The sequence below is a fragment of the Aquarana catesbeiana genome, linkage group LG11 (assembly GCF_042186555.1).
Source record: "Aquarana catesbeiana isolate 2022-GZ linkage group LG11, ASM4218655v1, whole genome shotgun sequence".
Lineage (NCBI taxonomy): Eukaryota > Metazoa > Chordata > Amphibia > Anura > Ranidae > Aquarana > Aquarana catesbeiana.
The window spans coordinates 46222694-46245653 of record NC_133334.1 but is presented as its reverse complement, the minus strand read 5'-3'; the positions used below and the strand labels follow the sequence as shown (position 1 = coordinate 46245653).

Below are 22960 nucleotides of genomic sequence, written 5' to 3'. Positions count from 1 at the left end.
GTCTGGTGTGTTCCTTGGCCTTCATGATGCTGTTTGTTCACTAAGGTTCTCTTTAGAAAAAAAAAACACACAGGTGGACTCTATTTACTAATTTGGTGACTTCTGAAGGCAATTGGTTCCACTAGACTTTAATCAGACCCCTTTCACACTGGAGGCATTTTTCAGGCACTATAGCGCCTGGAAAGGCCTGAAAAAAGCCTCATCTGCAATGCCAGTGTGAAAGCCAGAATGATTTTACACTGCGTGCTGCACTGGCAGAAGGTCAAAGAAAGTCCTGCAACCAGCTTTGAGGCGCTTTAGGAGTGGTGTATACACCGCTCCTAAAGCGCCCCTGCCTATTGAAATCAACAGCATTGCTTTGTAGGCGCTTTTGACCCTTTATTTGGCCGCTAGCGGGGGTTACAAGCGCCCCGCTAGCACCCGAAAAATGCTGCGAAAACAATGGTAAAGCACTGCTAAAACTAGCGGCGCTTTACCACCGACACCCCCTCGCTGGCAGTGTGAAAGGGCTCTAAGGGGTAACAGAGAAAAGGGGGGTGGATACAAATGCACGCCACACTCTTCAGATATTTATGTGTAGAAAATTTTGAAAACCATTTTTAACATTTTCTTTCCACGTTACAATTATGTGCTGCTTTGTGTTGGTCTATCACATAAAATCCCAATAAAATACATTTACATTTTTGGTTGTAAAATGACAAAATGGGGAAAATTTCAAGGGTATGAATACTTTTTCAAGGCACTGTAACTGTGAATAAAATGATTGCAGTGATATGTAACGTGTAGTGCACATGTTTTCATCTGTGCGTTTATCTGGCCTTGGGATACTTTTTTATAGCGCATTTTAAGTGCTCTGAATTTCATTTTTTATCACACAGGGGACAAAAATTCCCCAATGTGATACTATTTTGGCATGACAGGTTCTCTTAATGAGATCTTTCAGGCCCCTGATGTCTCACTTGTCCTCCATTGAAGTTAAGCCAGCCATAGATGGAGCGATTTTCTTTCCAAACGAAAATCGCTTGATTCCCCCATCAACACAGTCAGTCCCTCCCACTGAGCCATTGTGTTCTCCCAGCCATAATAGCCACTAGCAATAATCGCATTTAAATCCAACAGGCTGGTTGTACCAAAGTTGACCGATCATCTTGGGTACATTCAGCCTGTCCATACATGATTTGAATCTCGGCTCGTCCCTACTGAACCGGCGGAGATTTGAACCATCTATGTCCGGCTTTAACGGAGCGCAGTTTGTGCCACAGCCGGCGGGGAAAGTGACGGCAGAAACAGGAAATGACACGTTGCTTCCAGGTTCTTTGCAGCTTGGAAGAATGGACATTCACTGGTCTCTCTCTCTTCTACCCGGCAACACCTGCTATGGTGGTCCTGGTGTCACTGATGGGAGTACGAAGCGCAGGAAACATGGTGGTGATGGGGGATGGAATATTCCTGGGGTGCGAGGAAACAATCAGGCAGTTTGATCACTTCCACCTGACAGCCAATAGTCAGCTTGTCAGATATGCGCAGATTACAGCAGCTGGAAGTGTGTGTGTAAAACCCCTCGCTGCCCCGACATGTGTCATATGTTGGTGTCAGTGAAAGGGTTAATAATACCTGTTGTAAATTCATCAAAACATGTTTTAATGCCCGGTAAACACGATGAGATTATCGGACGAATGAACGTCTATTTTTTTATTTTTTGCATGATAATCTCAGATCGAATCTGAAGGGTTTACTAAAGTCACGAAAATTCCCGTACAACAGAATAAAAAATTGGAAGTGATGTCATGTGTTGTAATACATTTGTATTGCATTTTCAAACAACAGCTGTACTGACTAAACGAAAATCAGTGCATGTCCGATCAAATAATATCGGATGAACTGTCATGATCGGCTCTCGAAAGCTCTGTACTAACGATCAGATTATCGTACGATCGCTCCGAAATTGGCATTTTTCATATGATTTTCTGATCATGTGTTTCTTAAGTGTTTCCGTAGATTTCTTTGGGTGTCCCAGCACACTAAAACACGGGAAAAATCGGACTTATATTTTTAAAAATACGCTGAGCTGGGAACAAACACTATCTATAGGAAGGGAAAACCATGGTACCTGCGCTTTAGCACTTCTGAATACTTGTGTTAAAACATGATATTGTAAATGGACCCTTAATGGATTTAGATTTTACTGATTGTACGGCTCCCACCAATCACATTATCAGATAAGCACTTGTGAGTGAAGCGTGAAATGGATCACAGGGAGGGTCAGCCATAAATTGTAGCAAATCTGCAGGGTGTCATTGATCCTGTTTGGCATGCAAATGTACAGACAGCAGGTGTCCGGGCGGGTTCAACAGGTAACAGGTGAGTAAAAAAAATCATTGGGGGCAAGAAAATAAATAAATAAATAAAAACATTTAAAAAAAAGGAAACGTGGACAATTCCGAGCTGATGTTGTTGACTTATTGCATCTTTTCCAACCCCCCCCCCCAAAAAACTAATAAATGTTCCTGTATTTTGCCCAAAATAATGTGCATTTATTGTTTTTTTTGCAAATATGCTTGAAGAGTTTTAAAACCGCATTGCAAAGGCTCCTGCAGACTCTTCCTCTAGCTAGGTCTTGTGTGCAGCTGGGAGCAGTAAGAGCCATGATACTACCCCCCCACCCCCGCTCTCCCTTAGGTTCTATTGACACCTAATGCCCTGTACACACGGTCGGACTTTCTGACGGAATATGTGCGATCAGAGCTTGTTGTCAGAAATTCCGACCGTGTGTAGGCTCCATCTGACTTTTTCCATAGAAATTTCCGACACACAGAGTTTGAGAGCAGGCTATAAAATTTTCCGACAACAAAATCCGATCCTTTTAATTCCGATCGTGTGTACACAAATCCGACTGACAAAGTGCCACGCATGCTCAGAATAAATTAAGAGACCAAAGCTATTGGCTATTGCCCCGTTTATAGTCCCGACGTACGTGTTTTACGTCACCGCGTTCAGAACGATCGGATTTTCCGACAACTTTGTGAGACCGTGCGTATGCAAGACAAGTTTGATCCAACATCCGTCGGAAAAAATCCATGGATTTTGTTGTCGGAATGTCTGATCAATGTCCGACCGTGTGTACGGGGCATAAGCATACTGCAGTGACACCTGCTTTTTTTTAAAGCTTTTTTGTGTTTTTGGAGCGACACCATTCATTTGAATGGGCCTCCCTCTGCTTCAAAAAACGCTCCAAAGGAGCTCATGTAGCAAATTTTAGCACAGAGCCAGGCGTGTTCGGCATGGTGATTTTGGCCCCGATTTTAGAGGGTTTTCTGGCTTGACAAACACGGCAACATCGCACTGCGTTTGGGGTGCCGTTAAGAAATAATGGCATGTCAAATGCGTCCTGTGTTTTGCTATGCTTCTAGAATCGCAGGCAGAATCACATGATTCCAGTACACTCAGATGTAAATGGAGTCTTAGGCTATAAAGGCAATGGGGGAGGAGGGGGGGGTAGGTGGTAAAAGTTATCCCTGCCATCATATTTGGAAGGCAGTGCCACCCACTGAATGTGACCAATTCAATTGAATGGGATCACTGTGTGCTGCGCATGTGGTTGCAGCACAGTGGTATGGTGCTTTTTTGGGGTTAAAACAGGTGCCAAGGAGGCAGCATAATCCTTCCTCATCCCCTGTCAAATGCCTTCTGAAAAGTAATTCACCATGGATCGCTCTTCAGAGGGTGAGGCAAGGGTAAATGAGCCCTTAGGGCACATTCACACCAGCGGTGCTCTCTGAAGATCCGCTTTCTGAACAGTCGAATCCCAGCAGCATAATTAAAAAAAGCCAATTTTCAGCTTTCAGCGCTGTCGCTGTTTAAATGACAATTGCGCGGTCATGCTACACTGTACCCAAACAGAATTTTTATCATTTTGTTCCAACAAATAGAGCTTTCTTTTGGTGATATTTGATCACCTCTGCGTTTTTTTATTTTTTGCTAAAGAAATAAAAAAAGACCTAAAATTTTGTTTAAAAAAAAGTTTTTCTTTTGATTCTGTTATAAAATTTTGTAAATAAGCAAGTTTTTTCCTTCATCCTTCACTGATGGGCACTGATAAGGTGGCACTGACGGGCTCTGATAAGGCGGCATCTATGAGGTGGCACTGATGGGCATTCACGGTGGGCACTGATAGGCGGCACTGATGGGCACTGGTAGGCGGCACTGATGGGTGGCACTGATATGCAGCACTGATGGGCACTGATAAGGCGGCACTGACAGGCACTGATAAGGCGGCACCGATAAGTTGGTACTGATGGGCACTGACAGGCAGCACTGATGGGCACTGGTACGCACACTGATATGCAGCACTTATGGGCATTGATAGGCGGCACTGATGGGCACTGGTAGGCGGCACTGATGGGTGGCACTGATATGCAGCACTGATGGGCACTGATAAGGCGGCACTGACAGGCACTGATAAGGCAGCACCGATAAGTTGGTACTGATGGGCACTAACAGGCAGCACTGATGGGCACTGGTACGCGCACTGATATGCAGCACTGATGGGCATTGATAGGCGGCACTGATGGGCACTCATGGGTGGCACTGGTGGGCACTGATGGGCACTGATAGGTGACACTGAAAGGCTGCACTGATGGGTAATTAAGGGTGGCACTGATAGGCGACACTGCTGGGCATGTGGCACTGATAGATGGCATTGTTAGGCATCACTGATGGCACTGGCAGGCATCAGGGATGGACCCTGATTGGCAGCTGCCTGGGCACTGATTGTCATTTCCCTGGTGGTCTAGAGTGGCATACCTGGCGGTCCAGTGTGGTGGCCATCCCTGGTGGACCTGGCGGTATCCTGGTGGTCATCCGAGGGGGGGATGCACTGATAAACAATCAGCACAGACCCCCCCTGTCAGGAGAGCAGCCGATCGGCTCTCCTCTACTCTCGTCTGTCAGACGCGAGTGAGGAAAAGTCAATCAACGGCTCTTCCTGTTTACATCGTGATCAGCCGTGATTGGACACGTGGTAAAGAGCCTCCGTCAGAGGCTCTTTACCGAGATCGGTGGTGCGGTGTGTCAGAATGACACATCGCACCACCGATTGCAGCGATACACACCCCCACGGGCGAACAAGAGCGGTCTTTCTGGAGGGCCGTCATATGATGTCCACGCAGAACGAGAGCTTTGCCACCCAGCTGTCATTTGACGTCCGGTGGGCGGGAAGCGGTTAAAAAGGTTTTTCAGTCTGACCAAAATATTAAAGATCATCAGCAACAAATACTGTAGCTGCTGATTTTTAATAAAAGGACACTTATCTGTCCACCACTGTCCTCACCCGGGCCGGTTCTTCAGTGTTTGGGTCCCCGCCTTCAACATGTTTACTTTGAGAAGCCAGTTGTGACGTCTTGTGGTTTCACAGCCGGATCCCCACTGCGCATGCGGGAGTCGCTCTGCGCTTTGTGAATGTCAGGCGACTGCGGACAGTGAAGGAGAGGAAAGCAGGTACCTGACAAAACTAGGTACTCGCTCCCAAAAAAAAGGAAAGGAGGAAATGAGAGGGAGGAGGACATGTAACGGATTTTCCATTTTCAGGTGAAGTTCCGCTTTATGAAGTGCTGCGATGGCGTTAATGCACCGCTGCCTGTAGACCAAGTAGAGAGCCGGCTCCCCTTAATGGCAGGAAATAGAATGATCACGCCAGGCTGTGGCCACTGGGGTCTGCCCGGGTGTAGACGGCCTATGGACCAGTCCACTGAAGTTCCAACACTCAGCCCACGTTGGAGCTCATCTGTAACAGGCCAACCTCCACACTCCATAGGTTGTTTCTCCTGTCTAGAGATGAGCCGAACACCCCCCGGTTCGGTTCGCACCACAACCTGCGAATGGACCGAAAGTTTGTGCGAACTTTAGAACCCCATTAAAGTCTATGGGACTCGAACGTTCAAAATCACAAGTGCTAATTTTAAAGGCTAATATGCAAATTATTGTCCTAAAAAGGGTATGGGGACCCGGGTCCTGCCCCAGGGGACATGTATCAATGCAAAAAAAGTTTTAAAAACAGCTGTTTTTTCGGGAGCAGTGATTTTAATGATGCTTAAAGTGAAAAAAAGTGAAACATTCCTTTAAATATCATACCTGGGGGGTGTCTATAGTACGCCTGTAAAGTGGCGCGTGTTTCCCGTGTTTCCCGTGCTTAGAACAGTCCCTGCACAAAATGACATTTTTAAAGGAATAAAAGTCATTTAAAACTTCTTGCGGCTTTAATGTAATGTCGGGTCCCGGCAATATGGATGAAAACTAGTGAGATAAACGTCATGGGTACCCCCCCCAGTCCATTACCAGGCCCTTTGGGTCTTGTATGGATATTAAGGGGAACCCCTCACCCACATTAAAAAAAGGAAAGGCGTGGGGCCCCAAGGCCCTATATACTCTGAACAGCAGTATACAGGCGGTGCAAACAAGACAGGGACTGTAGGTTTGTTGTTAAGTAGAATCTGTTTGTAATTTTGAACTGGTACATTTTTAAAGTGTAGCTCCAGCCAAAAAATCTATTTTTAAGCTTTTGGAAAACAAAGGGAAGGGTTATCACCCCTGTAACATTTGTTTTGCTGTCTGTGCTCCTCTTCAGAAGATTTTACCTCACTTTCTGTCCCAATGACAAATGTTTTTTGAAAATTTGGGGTTTTTAGCGAAACAAGTGATAAAGCATCAGTGAAGAGGAGACACGTTTTTCCCATATTAACTCTTATGCCCCGTACACACGGTCGGATTTTCCGATGGAAAATGTCCGATCGGAGCGTGTTGTCGGAAATTCCGACCGTGTGTGGGCTCCATCGGACATTTTCCATCGGATTTTCCGCCACACAAAGTTGGAGAGCAGGAGATAAAATTTTCCGACAACAAAATCCGTTGTCGGAAATTCCGATCGTGTGTACACAAATCCGACGGACAAAGTGCCACGCATGCTCAGAATAAATAAAGAGATGAAAGCTATTGGCCACTGCCCCGTTTATAGTCCCGATGTACATGTTTTACGTCACCGCGTTTAAAACGATCTGATTTTCCGACAACTTTGTGTGACCGTGTGTATGCAAGACAAGTTTGAGCCAACATCCGTCGGAAAAAATCCTAGGATTTTGTTGTCGGAATGTCCGAACAAAGTCCGTAGGGGGCATACGTACGGGGCATAACAGGAGAGAATTTCCCATCCGATGGGTAAATTTCATCTCACTTCCTGTTGTCTCCTTCCGTTTGCAAGGAGTCGTTTGTAAGTTGGATGTTTGAAAGTAGGGGCCTGCCCTATATACTCTGCAGAAATTAGGGCCTTAGGTGTTGCTATTGCCACAACACTGTAAGCCCTCACAGTTACTCTTGGTGGGCGCAGGAATGGGCCCTGCTGTGAAATATTAGATCAAGAATTGTATATTACATGTCCTTGTTGAACAGGGGAAGAAAAATAGGGCCTTAGGCACTGGTGCCACAACACTGCAACCCCTCACAGATGCTATAGTTGGTGCGCAGGAATGAGCCCTGCTGCAAAGTATTGCTTCAAAAATTGTACTTATATGCCCCTGTTAAACAGGGGCTGAAAATTTGGGCCTTGGGCACCTTTGCTGGTGCCACAACACTACAACCCCTCACAGATACTGTAGTTGGATCGCAGGAATGAGCCCTGCTGCAAAGTATTGCATCAAAAATTGTAATTACATGCTCCTGTTACACAGGGGCAGACAAATTGGGCCTTAGCCACTGCTGCCACAACACTGCAACCCCTCACAGATGCTATAGTTGGAGCGCAGGAATGAGCCCTGCTGCAAAGTATTGCATCAAAAATTGTAATTATACGCCCCTGTTAAACAGGGGCTGAAAAATTGGGCCTTGGGCACTGGTGCTGGTGCCACAACAATGCAACCCCTCACAGATACTATAGTTGGAGCGCAGGAATGAACCCTGCTGCAAAGTATTGCATCAAAAATTGTAATTACACGCCCCTGTTAAACAGAGGCTGAAAAATTGGGCCTTGGCCACTGGTGGCGGTGCCCAGAACCAAAAATGTTCTTACAAGCTATCAGCATGAAAACTGAGGAGGTAGAGGATTGTCGCTCAGCATAACAGGATAGTCACTCAGCATCAGCATAGGCAGTCTTGGGGGGATCTCACATTAAAAAAAAATCAATCGGTTACATCAGCATCAGGTGCTTGGTAGCTGGTGATCCAAGACTGATTCATTTTTATGAAGGTCAGCCAATCGACCGATTTGGTGGACAGGCGCACCCTGTGATCGGTTACAAAGCCTCCAGCAGCACTGAATGTGCATTCCGAAAGAACGCTGGATGCAGGACAGGCCAGTATCTCAATTGCACACTGTGCAAGCTCTGGCCAGTGATCCATCCTCAAGACCCAGTAACCCAGAGGATTTTCGGTGGGAAAAGTGTCCAGGTCTGATCTTGCCCCTAGGTAATCCTGCACCATGTGAATCAGATGCTGGTGATGGTTGCTGGAACTGATCAGACCCTGGGGCTGCAGACTAAAAAATTGTCTGAACACATTGGTCAGACGGCCACCTTCTCCACCGCTCCTTCTGTGACTGACCCAAGCCTCAGCAACACGTTGTCCAGGAGGACCAGGAAATTGTAACCTCCCAGGCTCTGGAAACGCGTTGCACAAACCTTTCTGCAAGGCCTCCTGAAGATGTTTTATCCTCTGCTCCCTCTGCGATGGCAAGATAAGGTCCGCAACCTTACCCTTGTAACATAGATCAAGGAGGGTTGCCAGCCAGTAATCATCCCTCCCCTTGATACCACGAATACGAGGATCCTTCCGCAGGCTTTGCAGGATCAGGGAGGCCATGCAGCATAGTTTTTCTGAGGCATTCAGTCCTGAGTCCTCTGGGACACTAAGGATGACATGATCCGCAGCCACCTCCTCCCAGCCATGTACAAGTCCATGGGTTTCTTTGGACTGTAAAAGATCCCTTGAAGACTGCTGCTAATGCTGAGTGCCAGGCTCCACCTTCATGCTGACACAATCCTCCTCCTCCTCTTCCTGTGTGATCGGCGGGCACGCAGGAACACTGTCTGGATAATGGGGGCCTTGAGAGGTAAGGAAGTCCTCCTCTTCCTCCCTCTGTTCTGCCTCAAGTGCCCTGTCCATTATTCCATGCAGCGTGTGCTCCAACAAGTAGACAAGAGGGTCAGTGTCACTGATGCATGAACTGTCACTGCTCACCATCCTCGTGGCCTCCTCAAATGGCGACAGGACAGTGCATGCATCCCTGATCATAGCCCACTGGCGTGGGGAAAAAAAACAAGCTCCCCTGACCCTGTCCTGGTGCCATAGTCGCATAGGTACTCATTGATGGCCCTCTGCTGCGTGTGCAGCCGAGGCAGCATGGCCAACATTGAGTTCCACCTGGTGGGCATGTCACAGATTAGGCGGTTCTTGGGCAGGTTAAATTCCTTTTGGAGGTCAGCCAGCCGAGCACTGGCATTATATGACCTGTGGAAATGCACACAGACTTTCCTGGCCTGCCTCAGGACTGTAAGCCCGGGTACTTGCCCAAGAACCGCTGCACCACCAACTTAAGGACGTGAGCCAAACAGGGCACATGGGTCAGTTGTCCCTGTTGGAGAGCGAAGAGGAGGTTGGTGCCATTGTCGCAAACCACCATACCTGGCTTAAGCTGGCGTGGCGTCAACCACCTCTGAACCTGCCCCTGCAGAGCTGACAGAATCTCTGCCCCAGTATGGTTCCTGTCCCCCCAAGCACACCAGCTCAAACACCGCATGGCATCTTTTTTGGAGGCGTTGTGGCGGAACATCCTCCAACACTACTGCACCCTGTCCTGCATCCTTCCCAGCTGCCAGAAGAGTCACCCAGTGTGCGGTGAATGATAGGTAACGTCTCTGTCCATGCCTGCTGGACCATGAGTCAGCGGTAATATGCACCTTACCGCTGACCACACTGTCCAGCGAGACCAAGACATCACCTTCCACATGCCGGTAGAGAGCTGGAAAAGTGCATGACAAGTGTATTCCAGATATACCCCACTTATTTTCTCTTACTGCTATACCATTTTACCAACCCCCTTTTCTTATTTAAATTAACGAGACCACACCAATCTATTGGAGTTTTAAAATGGCCATAACAGCCTATTTATTAAACAAACTGAATAAATAACTCCAATAACCTTAAATATATAAATAACATATAACTTTAGTGCAAACAACATGTTATTAACTGCAATCTGTTGGTCAATGACGGAGCTCCACCCTTTTTCCACATATCAAAACTTACACGCGGGAACCATTCCAACTTGATAGGCCTCCAGCTGTACCGCTCGGAGACAACCCCTTGCCCGCAGTGTAACCGTACCGGTATTCCATTTCGGGAATACACCGGAGGGGCCATACTATCGATGACCCCCCACCCCTTTTTACCACATTTTGTTTACCGCTACCGTCACCGACCAACAGCAAAAACACAGCCACAGCCCGAAAGGATGAAACCTTATCCTTAAGGGCCCCTCCACACACTCAGTGCCCTTTGGATTCCTTCTTGCAGACCCATGGTCCACAGATCAGTCCCCACGTCTGTGAGGTGAACACCATCCCTGCGTAAGTACAGGCCTACATTAATTTCCAGCTCTCTGTGTCTTATCACCAAGCCCCCTTGTTTTACCAAAAACCTCCCCACAACTTTATTAATGCGAATGCGTGCCTTGTTCAGCCGTTCCACAGACCTTGCCATCCGCCAGGTGGTGCGTGCCACCATGTCGGACCATACCAGCAGAGTATTGGGAAAGACCGTGCGAATATATAACAAATCCGCCTTAACACTTGCTAGTATATCTCTCACCGTGCGTACCCCTAGATCGTTCCCTCCTGCATGGATCACCAACACATCAGGGGGTCTGTCCAACCAAGCATAACGCTCCACCTCCGTGACCACTCTGCCCCACATCATCCCCGGTCTCCCCAGCCACCTGATGTATGCCTCTCTCCTCGATACTCCCAGCTGCCTCCCGTCCGGTCTCGCATCACCTCTCCTGGCCCCCCAACACACATAAGAGTGCCCAAGAATCCAGACGAGGCGCGGAGCACCTCTCCCTGTAATAAAATCACACCAAGGTAACGTCATTCATCATCATTTTTTTTTTTTTTTTTTTAAACACTTTATTCAATTCTCCCTTTTTTTTTTTTTTTTTACGTTATTCCACAATCATTTGAGGTCGTACGTAGGTGCGGAACCTCCTCGATTCCCATCTACCGATCCTCCTCACTGCTGCCTCATCCAACCCGCATCTGGCAGCTTCAGTAGCCGCCCCAATGCGGAAGGAGTGTGAAGCGTAAGCCTTCCCATCCAAACCCAACTTCCTCAAACATTTCCTAAACACTGCTACAAATTGGAATTTTGATAGGTAAGACCCGTCTTCGTGACGCAAAAATGGCCCATCCCCCATTGGCCGTACCTGCGCCAGTTCCTCGACCGCCCTTACCGGGCATACCGTGGATCCTGGCAGAGCGTACACCCATACATCCACTCCTTTACCTGTCTGATCGGTTTTTGACCTCCGCAGTCTCAAGCACACTTTATCCCCGTGTAACCTAACGTCCTGTACCATAATGCCACCCGCATCCCCCCGTGCTGGGCTCACAAGCTCCCCAATTCTGAACGCCCCAAAAAAAGCCAACGAGAAAGCTGCCGTAAACAGCAAACATTCATAACTTGAAGAACATACTAACCTTAACTGTTCACAAATGGCCACCAGGTTTTTAAAAGTGACAGGCCTTCTTTCATCTTTTGTTCTTTTTCCTCTCTTGTACCCTTTTATGGCTTGCCTAACCCAAAAATCTTTTGTCCAATCTTCCCACCTTTTTAGCTTGAAAAGGAATGACAAGGCCGCTATTTTCTTTTCAATAGAAGACACCCCCACCCCATTTTCCATATTTCTGGACACGAAATACAAGACCAACAATCTCGCTTCAAACCCATCCTTGTCTATCCCAATTTCTTGCCGTAAACCTTCCCATTCTCTCCATACCTTCATATAGGCCATCCAGGTGGACTTACTCACTGACTGCTGAATCCATCCTGCGGCGACTCCAATGCCAGCTCCCAGATCCACTCCGGGCAAGGAATCCCTTCCTTTTCCGCTGCCGGGGCTAATTCCCTGAACTTGTCCCACTGAAAGCGAGACAGCGAATCAGCCAGTGTATTATCAACCCCTGGTATGTGTACCGCATATATAAAGGTATTCAATTGCAAGCACCGCAATACCAACTGTCGCATTAGTCTAATGACAGGTTGGGAAGACGCTGACCTGCGATTGACCACCTGCACAACCCCCATGTTGTCACAGTTAATTCTCAACTTTAAATTCCGGCAAGACCGCCCCCATAACTCCATCGCCAGCACCACCGGAAATAATTCCAGTAGTACCAGGTTCCGAAGAAACCCCGCTTCCACCCATGATTGTGGCCACGGCCCTGCGCTCCATTGCCCTTGAAAATAAGCCCCGTAACCAGTAGAACCTGCCGCGTCCGTAACAAGTTCCACATCGAAGTTACTTACCGGACCTGACATCCACACTGATCTTCCGTTGTAAACTGACAGAAATTGATACCATACCTTCAGGTCCTCCCGATGTTCCCTCGTCAGCCTGATAAAATGAGTTGGGGCTTTAACTCCCGCCGTGGCTGCTGACAGCCGCCGACAAAACACCCTACCCATGGGTATGATCCTACAAGCGAAATTTAGCTTACCTAGCAACGACTGCAGTGTCCGCAACTGCACCTTCCGCCTTCCGTGAATCTCCCGGATTTCCTTCTGTAAATCCAATAACTTCCCTTGCGGCAATCTGCATTCCATTGCTATGGAGTCAATTACTATGCCCAGAAAACTAATTTCGGTTGTCGGGCCTTCTGTCTTTTCGGCTGCCAGTGGCACTCCGAACCTTCCCGCAATGTGCTGCAACGTTGACAGTAAAATCGCACACACACTGGATGAAGGAGGACCTATACACAGGAAGTCGTCCAAATAATGGATAACCGAATCCAGCCCTGATACATCCCTAACCACCCACTCCAAAAAGGAACTGAACGCCTCGAACATGGCGCAAGAAATGGAGCAACCCATGGGCAGACATTTATCGACGTAAAACTGATCTTGCCAGTGGCAACCCAGCAGCCGAAAACTGTCCGGATGCACTGGCAGTAGCCGAAACGCCGCTTCTATGTCAGATTTCGCCATGAGCGCCCCTTGTCCAAACCTCCGAACCCACCGCACCGCCGCATCAAAAGAAGTATAGGACACCGCGCAGGCATCAGGGTCGATGAAATCATTGACCGAGCCCCCTTTTGGAAAGGATAAATGATGAATTAATCTGAACTTATTCGCCTCTTTTTTGGGCACTACTCCCAACGGGGACACCACCAGATCCGGTAAGGGCTTATTTTCAAATGGCCCTACCATGCGGCCTAATGTCACTTCTTTTGCCAACTTCTCTCCCACCACCCTTGGGTGTTGCAATGCTGATTTCAAGTTCCTTGCCATAGGGGGAACAGCCTCCAAGGCGCAAGGTATTTTAAACCCCTCCCGAAAACCCGCAGTAAGCAACGATGCCGCCTCCCTATCCGGATACTTACTTAGGAAAGGCAGCATCCTTTCCACCTTCACCGGCGTCATCCCTCTTGTTAACAGGCTCCCCGGTACGTTTTCCTTTTTTAAAGCATCTGGCCAGTGTGTGAGCTCCCCCACATCCTGAGCATTCGTGCTTGAATTTGCACGACCCCCCAAACTTGCAGTGTCCTTCGTTGTATTGCCAACACACTCCCCATTTCTTGCCGGCCGGTAGTCCTGAGGAGTGTGCACCCCCGGCCCCCCCTTGAAAAAACTGAGGAGAGGCCCTAGCCGAGGACATAAGTCTCATCCAAAGGCTGATGTCCTTATGGTCCCAACGCAGGGCCGGGCGAACCGCTCTGCGTTGTCGGAACTGCTCGTCATAACGCAGCCAAGCCGTTCCACCATAAACTCTGTGTGCCTCCCCAATAGCATCCATATAACAAAACAACCCAGAGCAATGCTCCGGATTCTTTTCGCCAATGACGCTGGCCATGATAGCGAACGCTTGTAACCAATTGACAAACGTCCGCGGAATCAACCTGTACCTCCTCTTCTCCTCATCTTCCTTCTTGGAGTCATCAGGCCTAACCCTGTCCAGGTTGAACTTTTCCAACGGCAACAAGGAAAATATTTCCACGTATTCCCCCTTTTGAATCTTTTCCCTAACCTCCTGCTTCAGATGTGCACCCAGCGGGCCCTCAAAACAGACATATATCTCGCATTTTGCTGCATCTGCAATCCTGACTATGTCCGCCCTACCCGCCGCCTCTGTTGCCCCGCTTTCCCCCGGCTTCTCTTTAGCCCTACTCGACTCAAGGGCCTTATCAGCAGACACCCCCGTGGAAGGTTCCACCTCCCCACCCGCTAATACCCCCCCGCCGATTACCTGCGGCACTCCCCTTGTGGCCGCCTGGGTAGGTAGCTCCCCAAAACGTCCTACTAGCGCCTTTAGGCCCTCCAACAGCTCACTCAGTTGTCCCCCTGACCCCGAACTGGCGGATCCTTGTCCCGCCACTTGGTGGTCCTGACCCTGCGACACCCGTGGTGGTCGGGTTACTGCCCCTGCTGTACCTGGGTTAACTACCCCCCACATATTTTGTAAAGCAGTAGTAAAATCTACATTGTCATTGGACTTACCGGGCTGACCTGGAGACCTCCCGACAGCCGCTGGTCTGGTTTCCACCGCCGTGTCCTGCTGGTGCGCTTCCACCTCGCCTTCTTCCAACTCCTCATCTTCGGACCGGTCCCCCTGGGATGGGCTCGCCGGCGTGGTGAGCCCCCCAGGCGCATCCCTCCTGGAGGCCGTATGCACCCGTTGACCCATGCCTCGTCCGACCTCTGCAGCTCTGCTTCCCGCCTGAATTCCACGCCGCCCTGAAATGGTTGTGACCGGGCCGGCCTGCTCCTTCCTCCGACCGTCCCTGTGGAGTTCCCTCTCCCCGCCAGGCGACCGATTGCCACCTGCGTTGTCAGCGGTGCTTCTCCTCCCCGTCCTGGGCCCTGTAGCTGCACTTCTCCCACTTCTGTCCTCCCCCCTCGGCTCGTACGAAGCTGCAGGGGTGTTCTCTCTATCTGCACGCCTGGGTCCTGTTCTAAGTGAAACGGCGCCATCTTGACCCGTAGCCCCGCCCACCGCGCTGCGGCCGCGGCGTGTGTTTTTCCCGGGCCTTGCATCCGCCATCGGCTGGCTCCTCTTGGCTGGAGGGGCTGACTCTTCTCCCCTTGGGCTACGTGCCTGGCGACCCGTCCGTCCGTCGGGTCCAGGCGAATACCGCGCCGGCGGCCGCGACTTCCGCGCACGGGCAGTCCCCTCACCTCCGTCCGCCGATCCGCCTGCTTCTACCTCAAAGAGCCCTGCGACCTGACTCTGGAGCCACTCCGGTCCCTTGGATGCTGCCGCCTGCCGCAAACGAGCCAATATAGCGTCGATGTCGGCCATTGTTGTAGAGGAGCAGAGAAAATCTGCCTCCTCGTGTCTCTTCCTTCTCCACTGACTCCGTCCCAGCTCCGCCCCTCCTCTTATATGACCCCACCCCTAAAGTTTTCCTGCTGGCTCCACCCCACCACAACCTGGCCAACTTAACCCTGTGTGTGTCACTAGACACACTGTCATGCCCGGCCCTGCACTATTCTCTTCTTCTTTCCTTTTCGTTCCGGGCCTCACTAAAGTGGCATTTGGGAACCTGCCACTCAGGAACCGCACATTCCACAAACTCACGGAAGGGGGCAGAGTCTACCAGCTGAAAAGGCAGCAGTTGAAGTGCTAGCAATTTAGCCAAGCTAGCATTCAACCGCTGGGCATGGAGCAAACTTCTTTCGGCGGTGCAGCAGCTGGGGCAGGGAAATTTGCCTGGTACAATCTGACGTCAGTGTACCGATAGCAGATTGCCCGCAAGTACTTGGCTGTGACACACCTAATTCTACACCTTCATTCCTCTCAGTGCAGGTTTCAGAGAGGACTGAAGGTATAGAGGGGTTGGAGATCCCAGCTGATGAGGAGCAAGGAGAGGTCCGCTTTGTTCTTTGGTGTGGGTCTTTTAGGTACGCTTGCCAACTAACTGCATGGTAGGTCGACATATGTCTGGTCAAGCATGTGGTGCCCAAGCGCGAGATGTTTTGGCCACGCGAGATCCCCTTGAGACATATGTTGCAAATAGCAGCGGTGGGATCTGATGCACTTGTCTCAAAAAAGGCCCACACCAAAGAATATTTGGAATAACGCGCAGAGACAGCAGCGCCCTGCACATGCGGAGCTCTGCAGTGTGATGCAGTCGGTGTGCTGCCCTTAAGCTGGCCCCTGGAGGGCATTCTGCCTCGTTGGAGATGTGCCTCCTCCTCCTCCTCTCTCCTATCAGGCACCCACGTGGACTCAGAGACCTCATCATCCCCTCCCTCCTCATCACTGGAGCAAACCTGGCAGTATGCTGCAGCTGGGGGAACATGACTGCCAGATTGCTGTCCTTCTTGGGCACCCCCTCTCTCTGGGCTTACGTTACTGTCTTCCTCTAGCTGGGTACCAACATCGGAGCCTTTAAAACGATGGGCATCCTCCTGGAGCATGTACCCAACACTGTGGTCAAACAGTTCGGTGGACTCCTCAGGAGGACATGGTGGGGCTAGGGAAGGAATGACTGATGCCATTGAGCCGAGGGAAGAGGCCGCATTGGCAGCTGCTTTGCCAGACAAAGTACCCTGAGCCTGGCTGAGAGAGGATGAGGAGGATGAGAACGGCTTGGTCATCTACTCTACCAAGTCTTTCGTATGTTGCGGCTCAACACGGCCAGCTGCCAAAAAAAACAACAAGCGTGTTCCACAGCCACGTGCTGATGAGGATGCACCGTCTCCACAACCAGCACTGTTGCCTCTAGACACAGAGCCTACTTGCCTTCTTTTATTGGCTTTTGACTGTCTGCCTCTCCTTGTTGGCCTTCCAGACATACTAATGGCCTGCAGTGAAATATAACTGCACAAAGCTGGGATGTATATATACTGATAGGCCAGCTAGCAGAATCAACTGCCTGCCTGTAGTATTATTAGTATGGGAACACCAGCAATTGTCTTCAGGTAGTTTTAGGTGCACACTGTGCAGAGGACACGGTACACTAACTGTAAATACTGCAGCTGCCTGCCTGTGGTGTTAATAGGAGCAGAATAACAGCAATTGTCTTCAGGTAGCTTTAGGTGCACACTGTGCAGAGGACACAGTACACTAACTGTAAATACTGCAGCTGCCTGCCTGTAGTATTATTAGTATGGGAACACCAGCAATTGTCTTCAGGTAGCTTTAGGTGCACACTGTGCAGAGGATACAGTACACTAACTGTAAATACTGTAGCTGCCTGCCTGTAGTACTAATAGGATCAGAACAACAGCAATTATCTTTAGGTAGCTTTAGGTGCACACTGTGCAGAGGATACAGTACACTAACTGTAAATACTGCAGCTGCCTGCCTGTGGTATTAATAGGATCAGAACAACAGCAATTGTCTTCAGGTAGCTTTACGGGCACACTGTGCAGAGGACGCACTACACTAACTGTAAATACTGCAACTGCCTGCCTGTGGTACTAATAGGATCAGAAGAACACTACCAATTTTCTTTAGGTAGCTTTAGGTGCACACTGTGCAGAGGACACAGTACACTAACTGTAAATACTGCAGCTGCCTGCCTGTGGTATTAATCGGATCAGAACAACAGCAAGTGTCTTCAGGTAGCTTTACGGGCACACTGTGCAGAGGACGCACTACACTAACTGTAAATACTGCAGCTGCCTGCCTTTGGTACTAATAGGATCAGAAGAACACTACCAATTTTCTTCAGGTAGCTTTAGGTGCACACTGTGCAGAGGACACAGTACACTAACTGTAAATACTGCAGCTGCCTGCCTGTGGTATTAATAGAATCAGAACAACAGCAATTGTCTTCAGGTAGCTTTACGGGCACACTGTGCATAGGACGCACTACACTAACTGTAAATACTGCAGCTGCCTGCCTGTGGTACTAATAGGATCAGAAGAACACCACCAATTTTCCTCAGGTAGCTTTAGGTGCACACTGTGCAGAGGACACAGTACACTAACTGTAAATACTGCAGCTGCCTGCCTGTAGTACTAATAGGATCAGAACAACAGCAATTATCTTTAGGTAGCTTTAGGTGCACACTGTACAGAGGATACAGTACACTAACTGTAAATACTGCAGCTGCCTGCCTGTGGTATTAATAGGATCAGAACAACAGCAATTGTCTTCAGGTAGCTTTAGGTGCACACTGTGCAGAGGATGCACTACACTAACTGTAAATACTGCAGCTGCCTGCCTGTGGTAGTAATAGGATCAGAACAACACCAATTTTCTTCAGGTAGCTTTACGGGCAGACATTGCAAGAGGACGCACTACACTAACTGTAAATACTGCAGTTGCCTGCCTGTGGTACTAATAGGATCAGAAGAACACTACCAATTTTCTTTAGGTAGCTTTAGGTGCACACTGTGCAGAGGACACAGTACACTAACTGTAAATACTGCAGCTGCCTGCCTGTGGTATTGATTGGATCAGAACAACAGCAAGTGTCTTCAGGTAGCTTTATGGGCACACTGTACAGAGGACGCACTACACTAACTGTAAATACTGCAGCTGCCTGCCTGTGGTACTAATAGGATCAGAAGAACACTACCAATTTTCTTCAGGTAGCTTTAGGTGCACACTGTGCAGAGGACACAGTACACTAACTGTAAATACTGCAGCTGCCTGCCTGTGGTATTAACCACTTAAGGACCGCCTAACGCCGATTTACGTCGGCAAGGCGGCACGGGCAGGCAAAATCACGTACATGTACGTGATTTGCCTCTCGCGGGTGGGGGGTCCGATCGGACCCCCCCCCGGTGCCCGAAGCGGTCCCGTTCTGTTCCCCGGCGATCCGAGATGAGGGGGAGGCCATCCGTTCGTGGCCCCCCCCTCGCGATCGCCGCCGGCCAATGGGAACACTCCTTTGCTGCTGTATGCTAAACAGCAGCAAAGGAAATGATGTCATCTCCCCTCGGCTCGGTAGTTTCCGTTCCAGCGCCGAGGGGAGAAGACATCAATGTGAGTGCACAACACACACACACACAGTAGAACATGCCAGGCATACAAAACACCCCGATCCCCCCCCCGATCGCCCCCCGATCCCCCCCCAATCACCCCCCCCCCCTGTCACAAACTGACACCAGCAGGTTTTTTTTTTTTTTTTTTTTTCTGATTACTGCATAGTGTCAGTTTGTGACAGTTACAGTGTTGGGACAGTGAGTATTACCCCCCTTTAGGTCTAGGGTACCCCCCTAACCCCCCTTAATAAAGTTTTAACCCCTTGATCACCCCCTGTCACCAGTGTCGCTAAGCGATCATTTTTCTGATCGCTGTATTAGTGTCGCTGGTGACGCTAGTTAGTGAGGTAAATATTTAGGTTCGCCGTCAGCGTTTTATAGTGACAGGGACCCCCATATACTACCTAATAAATGTTTTAACCCCTTGATTGCCCCCTAGTTAACCCTTTCACCACTGATCACCGTATAACCGTTACGGGTGACGCAGGTTAGTTCGTTTATTTTTTATAGTGTCAGGGCACCCGCCGTTTATTACCTAATAAAGGTTTAGCCCCCTGATCGCCCGGCGGTGATATGCGTCGCCCCAGGCAGCGTCAGATTAGCGCCAGTACCGCTAACACCCACGCACGCAGCATGCGCCTCCCTTAGTGGTATAGTATCTGATCGGATCAATATCTGATCTGATCAGATCTATACTAGTGTCCCCAACAGTTTAGGGTTCCCAAAAACGCAGTGTTAGCGGGATCAGCCCAGATACCCGCTAGCACCTGCGTTTTGCCCCTCCGCCCAGCCCACCCAAGTGCAGTATCGATCGATCACTGTCACTTACAAAACACTAAACGCATAACTGCAGCGTTCGCAGAGTCAGGCCTGATCCCTGCGATCGCTAACAGTTTTTTTGGTAGCATTTTGGTGAACTGGCAAGCAAGCACCAGGCAGCGTCAGGTTAGCGCCAGTACCGCTAACACCCACGCACGCACCGTACACCTCCCTTAGTGGTATAGTATCTGATCGGATCAATATCTGATCCGATCAGATCTATACTAGCGTCCCCAGCAGTTTAGGGTTCCCAAAAACGCAGTGTTAGCGGGATCAGCCCAGATACCTGCTAGCACCTGCGTTGTGCCCCTCCGCCCGGCCCAGCCCAGCCCACCCAAGTGCAGTATCGATCGATCACTGACACTTACAAGGCACTAAACGCATAACTGCAGCGTTCGCAGAGTCAGGCCTGATCCCTGCAATCGCTAACAGTTTTTTTGGTAGCATTTTGGTGAACTAGCAAGCACCGGCCCCAGGCAGCGTCAGGTTAGCGCCAGTACCACTAACACCCACGCACGCAGCATACGCCTCCTTTAGTGGTATAGTATCTGAACGGATCAATATCTGATCCGATCAGATCAGATCTATACTAGCGTCCCCAGCAGTTTAGGGTTCCCAAAAACGCAGTGTTAGCGGGATCAACCCAGATACCTGCTAGCACCTGCGTTTTGCCCCTCCGCCCGGCCCAGTCCAGCCCACCCAAGTGCAGTATTGATCGATCACTGACACTTACAAAACACTAAACGCATAACTGCAGCGTTCGCAGAGTCAGGCCTGATCCCTGCGATCGCTAACAGTTTTTTTGGAAGCTTTTTATTGAACTGGCAAGCGCCAGCGGCCTAGTACACCCCGGTCGTAGTCAAACCAGCTCTGCAGTAACACTTGGTGACGTGGCGAGTCCCATAAGTGCAGTTCAAGCTGGTGAGGTGACAAGCACAAGTAGTGTCCCGCTGCCACCAAAAAGACAAACACAGGCCCGTCGTGCCCATAGTGCCCTTCCTGCTGCATTCGCCAATCCTAATTGGGAACCCACCACTTCTGCAGCGCCCGTACTTCCCCCATTCACATCCCCAACGAAATGCAGTCGGCTGCATGAGAGGCATTTTTATGTGCTCCCGAGTACCCCTACCCAACGAACCCCCCCAAAAAGATGTTGTGTCTGCAGCAAGCGCGGATATAGGCGTGACACCCGCTATTATTGTCCCTCCTGTCCTGACAATCCTGGTCTTTGCATTGGTGAATGTTTTGAACGCTACCATGCACTAGTTGAGTATTAGCGTAGGGTACAGCATTGCACAGACTAGGCACACTTTCACAGGGTCTCCCAAGATGCCATCGCATTTTGAGAGACCCGAACCTGGAACCGGTTACAGTTATAAAAGTTAGTTACAAAAAAAGTGTAAAAAAAAAAAATATATATATATAAAATAAAAAAAAATAGTTGTCGTTTTATTGTTCTCTCTCTCTATTCTCTCTCTCTATTGTTCTGCTCTTTTTTTACTGTATTCTATTCTGCAGTGTTTTATTGTTATTGTTATTGTTATTGTTATTATGTTTTATCATGTTTGTTTTTCAGGTATGTAATTATTTATACTTTACTGTTTACTGTGCTTTATTGTTAACCATTTTTTTGTCTTCAGGTACGCCATTCACAACTTTGAGTGGTTATACCAGAATGATGCCTGCAGGTTTAGGTATCATCTTGGTATCATTCTTTTCAGCCAGCGGTCGGCTTTCATGTAAAAGCAATCCTAGCGGCTAATTAGCCTCTAGACTGCCTTTACAAGCCGTGGGAGGGAATGCCCCCCCCCCCCCACCTTCTTCCGTGTTTTTCTCTGGCTCTCCTGTCTCAACAGGGAACCTGAGAATGCAGCCGGTGATTCAGCCAGCTGACCATAGAGCTGATCAGAGACAAGAGTGGCTCCAAACATCTCTATGGCCTAAGAAACCGGAAGCTACGAGCATTTTATGACTTAGATTTCGCCGGATGTAAATAGCGCCATTGGGAAATTGGGGAAGCATTTTATCACACCGATCTTGGTGTGGTCAGATGCTTTGAGGGCAGAGGAGAGATCTAGGGTCTAATAGACCCCAATTTTTTCAAAAAAGAGTACCTGTCACTACCTATTGCTATCATAGGGGATATTTACATTCCCCGAGATAACAATAAAAATGATTTAAAAAAAAAAAAATGAAAGGAACAGTTTAAAAATAAGATAAAAAAGCAAAAAAATAATAAAGAAAAAAAAAAAAAAAAAAAAAAGCACCCCTGTCGCCCCCTGCTCTTGCGCTAAGGCGAACGCAAGCGGCGGTCTGTCGTCAAACGTAAACAGCAATTGCACCATGCATGTGAGGTATCGCCGCGAAGGTCAGATCGAGGGCAGTAATTTTTGCAGTAGACCTCCTCTGCAAATCTAAAGTGGTAACCTGTAAAGGCTTTTAAAGGCTTTTAAAAATGTATTTATTTTGTTGCCACTGCACGTTTGTGCGCAATTGTAAAGCATGTCATGTTTGGTATCCATGTACTCGGTCTAAGATCATCTTTTTTATTTCATCAAACATTTGGGCAATATAGTGTGTTTTAGTGCATTAAAATTTAAAAAAGTGTGTTTTTTCCCCAAAAAATGCGTTTGAAAAATCGCTGCGCAAATACTGTGTGAAAAAAAAAAATGAAACACCCACCATTTTAATCTGTAGGGCATTTGCTTTAAAAAAATATATAATGTTTGGGGGTTCAAAGTAATTTTCTTGCAAAAAAAAAAAAACTTTTTCATGTAAAAAATAAGTGTCAGAAAGGGCTTTGTCTTCAAGTGGTTAGAAGAGTGGGTGATGTGTGACATAAGCTTCTAAATGTTGTGCATAAAATGCCAGGACAGTTCAAAACCCCCCCAAATGACCCCATTTTGGAAAGTAGACACCCCAAGCTATTTGCTGAGAGGCATG

At 48.7% G+C, this 22960-nt stretch overlaps 1 protein-coding gene across 1 annotated transcript in view; it reads right to left on the bottom strand.

Moving 5' to 3' along the window:
- The window catches only part of LOC141111698 (embryonic protein UVS.2-like), a 62295-nt gene extending 47354 nt beyond the window's left edge, over positions 1-14941 (bottom strand). Inside the window, exons 1-2 of the mRNA XM_073603845.1 lie at positions 14755-14941; positions 11501-11694 (exon numbers count right to left, since the gene is read on the bottom strand). Coding sequence (XP_073459946.1) covers positions 11501-11694; positions 14755-14941 — 381 coding nt within the window. The remainder of the gene's footprint in view (positions 1-11500; positions 11695-14754) is intronic.
- Between the last annotated feature and the right edge of the window lie 8019 nt (positions 14942-22960).